Source organism: Globicephala melas, chromosome 11 (genome assembly GCF_963455315.2).
Source record: "Globicephala melas chromosome 11, mGloMel1.2, whole genome shotgun sequence".
Classification (NCBI taxonomy): domain Eukaryota; kingdom Metazoa; phylum Chordata; class Mammalia; order Artiodactyla; family Delphinidae; genus Globicephala; species Globicephala melas.
The window spans coordinates 62,962,899-62,975,228 of NC_083324.2; the positions used below are offsets into that span (position 1 = coordinate 62,962,899).

Here is a 12,330-nt window from a genome sequence, read left to right on the forward strand (position 1 = left end):
CCCAGGAGGCCATCTACAAGGCAATCTATGGGATCTCGTGGAGATCCAGCTTGCCAGGGACTTAAGTCTATCCTGTTATGTTTGCTACAAATTCTATTTTCTGCACAATTAGTCAGATTAAAGTTTTCACTATGTTTGTTTGGCAAAATGAATTAAACAGAAAGTAAGGTTGAAAAAAATTATCCCAAATTTGGCAAATGAGAAAGTGCTCCAAGCTGGTTCCTGTGTCCTTTTGCAATGTCTACAACATTATTTGATTACTTTCTGGTACAAGAGGTAATTCAGGCTCAATTTGTACTTTTCCTGACTCAGCCCAGGAATCAACCATTTCTTCAAGAGCCTCTGGCTTCTTTTTTTTTTTTTTTTAATAAATTTATTTATTTTATTTATGGCTGCGTTGGGTCTTCATTGCTGTCTGTGGGCTTTCTCTAGTTGCAGTGAGCGGGGGCTACTCTTCATTGCAGTGCGTGGGCTTCTCATTACGGTGGCTTCTCTTGTTGTGCAGCACAGGCTCTAGGCTTCAGTAGTTGTGGCTCGAGGGTTCTAGAGCGCAGACTCAGTAGTTGTGGCTCACAGGCTTAGTTGTTCCACGCATGTGGGATCTTCCCAGATCAGGGCTCAAACCAGTGTCCCCTGCATTGGCAGGCGGATTCTTAACCACTGTGCCACCAGGGAAGCCCTCTCTGGCTTCTTTTAACAAAGGGTAGTATTTGGAAACCAAGATCTGGGTGCCAGATATCTTCATTGCTACTATGATGCCATCGTTCCTAGGCCTTCTCAGCAAATAGAGCTAGGAAATATATGAATGTATATATGTATACACATACATACATACATACATACACACACACACACACTGTTCCATTTACTATAGCCACCTAACATACCACCCCAAAACTTGGTGTAAAACAACCATTTTATTATACTCATGGAATACTGTGTCAGAAAGGACACAATAAGGATGGCTTGTCTTTGCTCAGTGATGTCTGGGTCCTTATCTGGGGAGACTTAAAGGCTGAGGGTGACTTAACCACTGAGAGCTGGGATCATCTGGAGGCATCTTCTGTCACATTTCTGGCAGTTGATGCTAGCTGTCAGCTGACTCTCTAATGGGGATGTTGGCCAGAACACCTGCACTTGTCCTCTCCATGTAGCATGAGCTTTTTCACAGCATGGCAACCTTGAGATAGTTAAGATTCTTACATGGCACTCATGGCTCCAAGAGCATGTTGAAATGAGTAAGGTAGAAGCTGTATAATCTTTTCTGAGCTAGCCTCAGAAATCATGCAGTATGACTTCTGCTGCCTTCTGTTGGTTATAAGACAGTTACAAACATGTTTAGATTTAAGGGGAGGAGGTATGGACCTCATAACCCACTTCTTTTTTAAAATTACTTTATTGAAGTATAGTTGATTTAAAAAGTTGTGTTAATTTCTGCTGTATAGCAAATTGATTCAGTTATACATATATATATATTCTTTTTCATATTCTTTTCCATTATGGTTTATCACAGGATATTGAATATCGTTCCCTGTGCTATACAGTAGGACCTTGTTGTTTATCCATCCTACATATAATAGTTTGCATCTGCTCATCCCAAACTGCCAATCCTCCCCTCCCCCATCCCCCCATCCTTGGCAACCACAAGTCTGTTCTCTATGTCTGTGAGTCTATAAACCAACCTCTTGACAGAAGAAATGGAAAGAGTTCAAGACAAAGTAGTAGATGAGAAAGACAACAAGAGTACAGCCAGTCCTTTCAAAGAATTTTGCCATAAAGGGAAGGAAAGAAATGCAGCATAATGTAGAAAGAAATGTGGGCTCAGAGGAAGGATATTTAAAATGGACATATATTGGTATTTTTATATGCTGATAGGAATGACAGAGTAGACAGGGACAGGGACCAGGGAGTGCAATTGTAGGAGTGATGCTCTTGACTGAGAAGGACTGGGATTCAGTGCACAAGTGGAGGGGGTGACCCTAGATAGACACATTTGTGATGCCTGGAGGGAGACAGAGTCTAAGGGCAGAAATGTAGGAGAAGGTGGGAAGTGGAAAAAGAAGTTCTTTTCTGTTGTCCCTGGTTTTCAGTGAACTAGGAAGTAATGTCATCAGCTGGGCATGAGGGAGTTGATTTGAGGAGAGAAAAGAAGGTGCCCCAGGGCAAGAATAAAAATGGAGGCTCACATATCATAGGTCTAAATTTTTTAAAGTTAATCATCAAGCTAATAAACTGTTAGGTATGTTCTTTACTCTTACTTTACCAAGTTTACTTTCATAACAACAAAAGAATGTGCGTAAAGCAACACAGCTGGAAAAAAATATCAAAATGACTACATTTAATTATTATCGCAGGTACCTAGGTATTCTTTTGGTGGACCAGATATGGCTGGATGAGTAACAAAATAAAGATGTGCATTACTGGAGAAAGAATAGTCTCTTCAATAAATGATGCGGAAAACTGGACAGCCAACATGCAAAAAAAAAAAAAAAGAATCAACTCAAAATGGATTAAAGACTTGAATGTAAGACCTGAAACCATACAACTCCTGGAAAAAAACATACACAGTATGCTCTTTGACATCGATTGTAGCAATATCTTTCCGGATATGTCTCCACAGGCAAGGGAAACAAAAGCAAAAATAAACAAAGGAGACTATATCAAGTTAAAAATCTTCTGCACAGCAAAGGAAACCATCAACAAAATGAAAGGACAACCTACAGAATGGGAGAAGATATTTACAAATCATATATCTGATAAGGGCTTAAAATCTAAAATATATAAAGAACTCATACAACTCAAAAACTACTTGATTTTTTTACATGGGCAGAGGAGCCAAATAGACATTTTTCAAAAGAAGACACACTGATGGCCAATAGGCACATGAAAAAGATGTTCTACATCACTAATTATTAGGGAAATGCAAATCAAAATCACAAGATATAATCTCATGCCTGTCAGAATGGCTATTATCAAAAAGGCAAGAAATAACAAGTGTTGATGAGGATGTGGAGGGAGAAAAGGAACTCTTGTACATTGTTGGTGGGAATGTAACCTGCTACAGCCACTGTGGAAAACAGCATGGAGATTCCTCAAAAAATTAAGAATAGAATTTCCATATGACCCAGCTATTCCACTTTTGGGTTTTATCCCCAAAATATGAAAACACTAATTAAAAGAAATATGCACCCCTGTGTTTATTGCAGCATCATTTACAATAGCTACTCTATGGAAACAACCTAAGTGCCCACTGGCAGATGAAAGGATAAATAAGGTGTGGTGTATGTATATTAAATGGAATACTATGCAGCCATAAAAAAGATTAAATCTTGCCATTTGAGAGAATATGGACGGATCTTGAGGGTATTCCACTAAGTGAAATAAGTCAGATGGAGAAAGACAAATACTTTATGATTTCACTCATATGTGGAATTTAAAAAAAAATAAATGAATAAATAAATGAACAAACCAAACCAAACAAAAACAAACACGTAGATACAGAGAACAGAGCAGTGGCTACCAGAGGTGAAGGGATGAGGGGAGGGTGAAGAGGGTAAAGGTGGTCAACTTTGTGGTGATGGATGGAAACAAAATTTTTGGTGGTGAGCACACTATAGTGTAAACATAAGTAGAAGTATAATGTTGTACACATGAAACTTATGTTATAAATCAATGTTACCTCAATTTAAAAGAGACATGCATTATTTACAAGTTAATAAATATATATTTCAAACCATTTATTTTTCTTATCTTCATTTTTGCAAAGTCACTAATTATGTTGTTATAACTGAGATTTTCATATAATCTATGTTCTATTAACAGTAATGGGCTAAAGAATTTAAAAGTTAAATGCAGGACTTCCCTGGTGGCACAGTGGATAAGAATCCGCCTGCCAATGCAGGGGACACGGGTTCAAGCCCTGGTCAGGGAAGATCCCACATGCCGTGGAGCAACTAAGCCCATGTGCCACAACTACTGAGCCCACGTGCCACAACTACTGAGCCCACGTACCACAACTACTGAAGCTCACATAACTAGAGCCCATGCTCCGCAACAAGAGAAGCCACCATAATGAGAAGCCTGCACACTGCAATGAAGACTAGCTCCTGCTCGCCACAACTAGAGAAAGCCTACACGCAACAACGAAGACCCAACGCAGCCAAAAATTAATTAGTTAATTAAAAATAAAATAAAACTTAAATGCAACTGACTTCAAACTTTACATAATTTCAATATATTTTCATGAAGACATATAATGAAGTTAATGTAAAATTAAAATTATTATCATGCTTTCAAATGTTATTTTTCTAATATTTAAATCATCTATTAAAATTGAAGTGTAAATTGCAAATTATACTGAATAAATATTAAAAGTTATTTATAGAAAGCTGCCATTTGAAGGGAGGGCTTCCCTGGTGGCGCAGTGGTTAAGAATCTGCCTGCCAATGCAGGGGACACAGGTTTGAGCCCTGGTCCAGCGAGATCCCACATGCCACGGAGCAACTAAGCCCATGTGCCACAACTACTGAGGCTGCACTCTAGAATCCGTGAGCCACAACTACTGAGCCCGCGTGCCACAACTACTGAAGCCTGCATGCCTAGAGCCCATGCTCACAACAAGAGAAGCCACTGCAATGAGAAGCCTGCGCACCACAAGGAAGAGTAGCCCCCACTCGCTGCAACTAGAGAAAGCCCACGAGCAGCAGCGAAGACCCAACACAGCCAAAAATAAAATAAAATAAATTAATTAATTTAAAAAAAGAAAGCTGCCAGTTGAAAATTTAACTTTTTGAAATTTTAATTAAATCCTATGAAATATTTTTATAAAAATAAAACTATTCAAGTATTAGATGCCTATTTAGTTGCCAGTGTAACTTCATGTGCCATATTTGTTATACATACATATGCATGTATACAAATTGAAGAGTAATATTAATTGTTTAGTACAGGAACATGTTCCTCAGCCACTGTGGTCAACTGTGACCCTACTGGGAAAGGGTACATCATTATGTAAGAAGGTACTACATTCATACTGACTGAGAGAAGGTTTGACAAGTTAATTGATTTGTCTTTTCTGTTACTTAATCACTATCACTGCTAAATTCTCCTGCATCCCAAACAAGTGGCCATCTGCAGGGTCAGCAACAGCAAAACCTATGAATCTTCACAGCATTTGGTCACCATCACCTTTTGTTTCAATGATAAAGGACAAGAGGTAAGGAGACACATTTCCTTGCAACTTGAATAGTGTTAATTATAGCAGCAGATGTTTAGACTTATGGTCATGCTGTGTCTAGTAGGCTGCCTTCTAAAATGACTCCCAGTGATCTCCACCTTCTGATGGTTATGCCCATATGTAATCCCCTCCCCTTGAGTGTGGACTGAATCTAGTGACTTGCTTCTTTTTCTAGTTGCGGTGAGCGGGGACTATTCTTTGTTGCGGTGCATGAGCTTCTCACTGTGGTGGCTTCTCTTGTGTTGCGGAGCACGGGATCTAGGCACGTGGGCTTCAGTAGTTGTGGCCCACAGGCTCTAGTTGTGGTTTGCAGGCTCTAGAGTGCAGCCTCAGTAGTTGTGGCACACAGGCTTAGTTGCTCCACAGCATGTGGGATCTTCCCAGACCAGGGCTTGAACCCGTGTCCCCTGCGTTGGCAGGCAGATTCTTAACCACTGCGCCACCAGAGAAGTCCCCTAGTGACTTGCTTCTATTGAATAGAATTTGGCAAAGAGTGACAGGATGTCAATTCTGAGATTAAAAGTCATGACTTTTGTCTTGTAGGCACTCTATTGCTGGCTTTGAAGAAGCAAGCTGCCACTTTGGAGCGGCCCACATGGCAAGAAACTGAGGGTGGCCTCTGGGAAATAGCCAAAAAGAGACTGATACCTTCAGTCCAACAACCTTTAAGGAACTGAATCCTGCCAGCGATCCATGGAGCAAGATTAGAATCAGGTCTTTCCCCAACGGAGCCTTCAGAGGAGACCACTGGCAACACCCTGATTGCAGCTTCATGCGAGACCCTGAAGCAGAGGATCCAGCTAAGCTTCTCCCAGGTTTCTGACTGACAGAAATCATGAAATAATGTGTGTTGTTTTGAGCTACTAGTTTGGGGGTAATTTTATATAACAAGAGATAATTAATACACTGAGCCAGAATTAAGTGTCAGATCCTTAGTAACAGAGATACCCCTATGTCCCTTCGAAATTGTTTGTGTGTGTTGACATGAGGTGTCCTCTTAAATGTGGGCTCAAGGCAGAGTCCCTTCTTGCCTGGGTGTACTAATAGTACCAGGACTGGTTCATTAGTCTTCAATTTTTTTGCTTGCATGTTCCCTAAAAACATTTTGGAAAACTATGTGACCTCCTGCATGTCTTTTACTTCATATCTAATTTTTTCCTTGTAAATTTAAATAACTACAAACAGTGTAAAAATTTTAGTATCTTATAAATATCAACATTTAAAAATAAGACTGTTTATATTACTGTTTTAAATGTAACCAGTAGAACCTAAATGCCATAGCTTTTTTTTTTTTTTTAGCTATGTCGTGAGGCATGTGGGATCTTAGTTCCCCAACCAGAGATTGAACCTGTGCCCCTTGCAGTGGAAGAGCAGAATCTTAACCACTGGACCGCCAGTGAAGTCCCAATGCCATAGCTTTTTGATATTCAACATCATCCTTTTGAAAAACATATGAATAGGGACTTCTCAGGTGGTCTAGTTGTTGAGACTTCGCCTTCCAATGCAAGGTTACAGGTTCAATTCCTGATCGGAGAGCTAGGATCTCACATGCCTCAGGCCAAAAAAACAAAAAACATAAAACAGAAGCAATACTGTAAAAAGTTCAATAAAGACTTTTAAAAAAAAAAGTCTTTTTTTTTAAAAGACTTTAAAAAAAAAATAAAATCTTTAAAAAAAACCCAGATAAAACATATAAATAAACTCTTCTTCAACAGCTGGACATTTTACATTATTTACTTTTTCCTTGAATTTATATTTCATTCACTTCCACTACATAATTTTTTCTTAATGTATTTTATATGTGAAAGTCTTGTATTGATCTTTCTATATTTCTCTGTAACAAAATATATTTTTTAAAATTAGTTATTTTTAATTTCTTTTAACCATAATATTCTAAATGTTTAAACTTTTCTTTTGGATTGAACTATTAGCAACAAAGCAAATTGATCAAAATCACATAAATATATTATACATTTTGATATCTATCAATAAACATATAAAATTTTATTTACAATGCGTCTTTTAATGGGTTTTTAGCTAGTTCTGTATTAAGGAAGAACAAATCTGACTCCATATTAGATCTGTTCCTTTTACTTTTTTCTTTTATTTTAAAATTTTTATTTATTTATTTATTTATTTATTTATTTTTGGCTGCGGTGGGTCTCTGTTGCTGCGCGCAGGCTTTCTCTAATTGTGGTGAGCAGTGGCTTCTCTTGTTGCGGAGCACGAGCTCTAGGCGCATGGGCTTCAGCCGTTGCAGCATGCAGGCTCAGTAGTTGTGGCTCTGGGGCTCTAGAGCACAGGCCCAGTAGTTGTGGTGCATGGGCTTAGTTGCTCCACAGAATGTGGGATCTTCCAGGACCAGGGTTCGAACCTGTGTCCCCTGCATTGGCAGGCGGCTTCTTAACCAGTGCGCCACCAGGTAAGTCCTCCTTTTACTTTAATCTTTATGCTCTGTTGCCTGTGCTTAGTCATGCTGGCTCTGCACCTTTTGTAAAAGAATGTTGCCTATAGCTTCAAGTATACAGGATAGACTGACCTTGACCTGACCTGAACACAGAATAACATTTGTCTTGTTGGAGGTTTAGAGGAACATCGTGACCTGTGAACTGACCTACCTGGACAGCTGCAAGAACAAACGATCCCACACCAAGAAGTTTGCAACAACTAACCACGCCACTCCCTCATCTTGCCTTTAAAAGGGCTTTGCTGGACTTCCCTGGCGGTCCAGTGGTAAAGACTCCACACTTGCTTCCACTATATGGGGCACGGGTTCAATACCTGGTCAGTGAACTAAGATCCCGCAAGCCCTACAGTGTGGCCAAAAAAAAAAAAGAAAAAGAAAAAGGCTTTGCTTGAAAGCCTTTGGGGAGTTTGGGCTTTTCAAGTCATGAAAAAGCCCTTTGCCTGGCCCTGCAATAAACCTTTCTCTGCTCCAGACTCTGACAACAACAAGTTCTGGTATTGTTTGGCCTCACTGTGCCTCAGGCACCTGCGCTTGCTTTAGGTAACAGTTCATGTAACATCGTTACATGTAACAATCGTAAGAATAGCATAGCTGGAATGAGACAACCTTCAGTAACAATTCTCTATCTATTTTTCTTTTCATCAGAATAAAAGCGGAGAGTTCTTGTTCACATAAATAAGTAAATGGGAATGGAAATAATTTTATTATAGCAATGACACTCACTTCTTTGAACTTCTTCTGAATTATATGCCAAAAATCACATAATAAGCCATCATTAAATGTATTTTAATGATATTCAAGCTGAAAACTCCATTAGATTCTCTATTAATTTTGTTGAAAGCAACGAATTGAAAACCACCTGACTTGCTAAAGGATTCATTACTCAATTATTAGAGTCATTTACTTTCAAAAACAATATTTCAAATTGGGCTTCCCTGGTGGCGCAGTGGTTGAGAGTCCGCCTGCCGATGCAGGGGACATGGGTTCGTGCCCCAGTCCGGGAAGATCCCACATGCCGTGGAGCGGCTGGGCCTGTGAGCCATGGCCGCTGAGCCTGCGCGTCCGGAGCCTGTGCTCCGCAACGGGAGAGGCCACAACAGTGAGAGGCCCGCATACCGAAAAAAAAAAAAAATTTCAAATTGTACTTTAGTTTAGCAACTCAGATGTTTTTATATTTCCCCATCTTGGGAGAATGGCAAATGGGCAATGGCAAAAGAGGAGGAGAGAAATGAAAATATGCACAAAAGTTCACAGGTAAATCAGTTTTACGAAAAGGATATACAGAAATAGAGAATGTGAAAATGGATACATTCATAACTGGCCATGTCCTCCTGTCCCTTGTAGGACTTTGTGTATTCCTTGGAGTCTGCACACTCCAGGGTGAAGACCACTGGACTAGGGACATGTAGTATGACTGTCAGCCAGCACAAGGTGTACTTGAGACTTAACCAAAAATTCAAAATGAGACCAGTCAGCATGGTATGTGTTTTCCTTTCCCTCCAGATATGTTCAGCCACGTGCATGCAATGGCAGAGTTGGCAGAGAATTAGGACTTTGCCAAGAGTGCTGGGAAAGGATGAAGGAGCAAAGGAGTCAAGGCTGTATGCAAGGTAACATCAGGATTATTGGTGAAGTCCAGACAGGAAGATGAGTCCTAAAATTTCCAGTTCTTAAGGATGAACTCTCCCAGGGTAGCAAAATGAGAAGAGAAGGGGGTTCGAGCTTTGGACAGCTCCAATATTTAATGTCAGTGGGGCAGGAAGTAGATGGGCTCCAGGCTAGGCATTTACAACAGGCCTCCTGTTTGCACTTCCTGAAACAGGACATAGGTGGGCTCCAGGATAGATATTTACAACCAGCCTCCTGTTTGCACTTCGAAATAGGAATAACAACAGAAACAGGGTGCATACACTTTAAGATAACAGTCATGGCAGGAACAGAGAGGGGCTAAACCCTGTTTGAGTAAAAGATCAAGAGGTCCTATATTTCCCATCTTTGGGGCAAAGGAGACACCGTACATGCACAGAAAGGCTCCTTGGGGGTCAAAAAGAAGGGGTCACCACCCCAGAATAGGTGATGCCAAGGGCCCCCATAGGCCTCTGGGCTGGAATCCATCTTGGAAAAAAGTTGTGCATGCAAGTTGGGGAGGGTCCTATGACAGGTCAGGTGTGGAAAAAGAAACCAGGTAATTGGCCAAAGGTAAACAAAGGCTGGGAAGAGCCACGCTGTATAAACGATTTAACCAACTCTTTACTCCTCCTCATTAGGGAGAACGCCCACACCCTTTCTCTCTGGGTGTGTTATCTCTGCCTTGCTTCTGTCTTCACTAAACAAACTGTTTCTCTGTGTGCTCTCCCACTTGTTGTGCTGTGTCTCTAATAATAAACTTCATACCTGTTTTTACAGTTTTTGTCTCCCTGAGAAATGCATTTTTCAGTGGAGGCAAGAGCCACAGAAAATTTACTTCTAGTCCCCAGCCCTTGCTGGTCTAGTGGCTAGGATTCCTGGTTTTCATCCAGGCTACCCAGGTTCAATTCCTGGGCAGGGAACTAAGATCTTGCTTCAAGCCACCACTCACTGCTGCTGCTTCTCCAAGATCATCAGGATAAAGAAGGCAATGGAGGTCAAGAGTGATCACAGAGGTGGATATTAGAAAGTGTTGGGTCTTGGAGACCAAGGAAAGTGTCCCAAGAAAGTGGAAGTCCACTTATCTGGTGCTGGGGAAATCAAGTAAGAGGAGGTCTGGAAATTTATTGTATTTAGTTACATCCAAGTCATTGGGGGATTTAGGAGAGTAAGAGGCAGAAGCCCAACTGGAGTGGGTTGTGAAAAATGAGTGGGAGGTGGGGGATGGGAAAAGCCAATACTAACAATTCTTATTTGGAGGAGGACAATACGATTATTCTTTATCCCTTTTATTGGTTTTCATTATAATGTTTACTGCAGTTTATTATATATATATATATATATATATACATATTGTCTTCTCTTCTTTATCTGTGGGTCTCCTTTCTCAAAACTGGAATCATAGGCTTCCCTGGTGGCGCAGAGGTTGAGAGTCCGCCTGCCGATGCAGGGGACACGGGTTCGTGCCCCGGTCTGGGAAGATCCCACATGCCGTGGGGCGGCTGGGCCCGTGAGCCATGGCAGCTGAGCCTGCGCATCCGGAGCCTGTGCTCCGCAACGGGAGAGGCCACAACAGTGAGAGGCCCGCGTACCGCAAAAAAAAAAAAAAAAGAAAAAAAAAGAAACTGGAATCAAAGCTCTATGAGGCTGGCAACCAACACTGTCTTGTCCAGTCTGTGCAGTATACTGGACACTTGGAAGAGGCCGGCTGCCTCGGCCACACCCTTCACAGACGCGGGGGCGGAAGGGGGTGACCCCTCTCGCCCCTGCCCACCTCGGCCCCACACCCCATCCCTCCCAGAAGTGCCTCAGCATAGCCCGCCTGGACAATTTGACTCGCGCTCCATAGATGTCTGGGGTCGCCCGCTTCTTCCCCTGCCCCTCCTCCTCTCTGCGTGTTTGAGTCCAGCCAGGGGACCGAGCTCAGGGACCACTTGGACGCCATGGACTCCAACCTGGGCGACCTGCAGACCAAGCCGACTAGCCACGACTTCAGCGTGGACACCAGTGCCCTGCCGGACCTGTTCGGCCCCTCGGTGACATTGCCCGACAGGAGTCTGCCTGACCTTGACAGCAACCTGGCCCGCGAGACCCCCAGGCCTCGCGAGGCAGAGAGCAGCAGCCCTGACTTGGGGAAGCAGCTCCTGCTGGACCCGGGCTCCGTGGACGTGCGGGGCAGTGGTCTGCCGGTGCTCTTTTTTTTTTTTTTTTTTTTGTGGTACGCGGGCCTCTCACTGTTGTGGCCTCTCCCGTTGCGGAGCACAGGCTCCGGACGCGCAGGCTCAGCGGCCATGGCTCACGGGCTCAGCTGCTCCGCGGCTCGTGGGATCTTCCCGGACCGGGGCACGAACCCCTGTTCCCTGCATCGGCAGGCGGACTCTCAACCACTGCGCCACCAGGGAAGCCCTGCCGGTGCTCTTAGAGCTGGGGGAGGGCTCCTGCTTCTCACAGGAGGACAACCACGCTGATGACCCCACCATCTCCCTGCTGATGGGCTCTGAGCCCCCCAAAGCAAGGGACCCCACTGTGTCCTAGAGGCCTGGGTCTTGGCGTGGCCCCCCAGACCAAGGGTCCGGCCCCGTGTGCCAAGGCTTGCTTGGGGCTTCATAGCCACACTTGGACTGACTAGTACACGGGTGTTCATAGAACTATATTTTGGATTTTTACATGAGAAACCCCCTTTCCCTTTCCATAGAGATATACAGATACATACGAGAACGGACGGGTGGATGGACAGACGGACAAGACAGGCAGAGATCTAAGAACAACGGGCTCTGTCTGTGGCAAAAAACAAACAACAACAAAATACAGAGCAAACAGAGGCAGAGAGAAGAGGGGAATGTCACGTAAACTATAATAAACTTCCTCATAGATAAGCTAGAGTGTCTCTGAAAGAAGAACAGGATGCTGTGAAACATCAGCAAGGAGGTGCTGTAAGATGATCAACAGTATATGAGAAATAAAACCTTAAGGCCCATTTTAAGATCCAGACTTTTCTTCT

At 42.7% G+C, this 12,330-nt stretch overlaps 1 protein-coding gene across 1 annotated transcript; it reads left to right on the plus strand.

Annotated features, from left to right (window-relative positions):
* Nucleotides 1–8,909: 8,909 nt before the first annotated feature.
* Nucleotides 8,910–11,864, plus strand: LOC115860585 (heat shock factor protein 1-like). The gene is made up of 4 exons (XM_060308656.1): nucleotides 8,910–8,957; nucleotides 11,131–11,159; nucleotides 11,245–11,510; nucleotides 11,734–11,864. The coding sequence occupies exons 1-4, from the start codon at nucleotides 8,910–8,912 to the stop codon at nucleotides 11,862–11,864; spliced, it is 474 nt and encodes a 157-aa protein (XP_060164639.1).
* The last annotated feature ends 466 nt before the right edge of the window (nucleotides 11,865–12,330 follow it).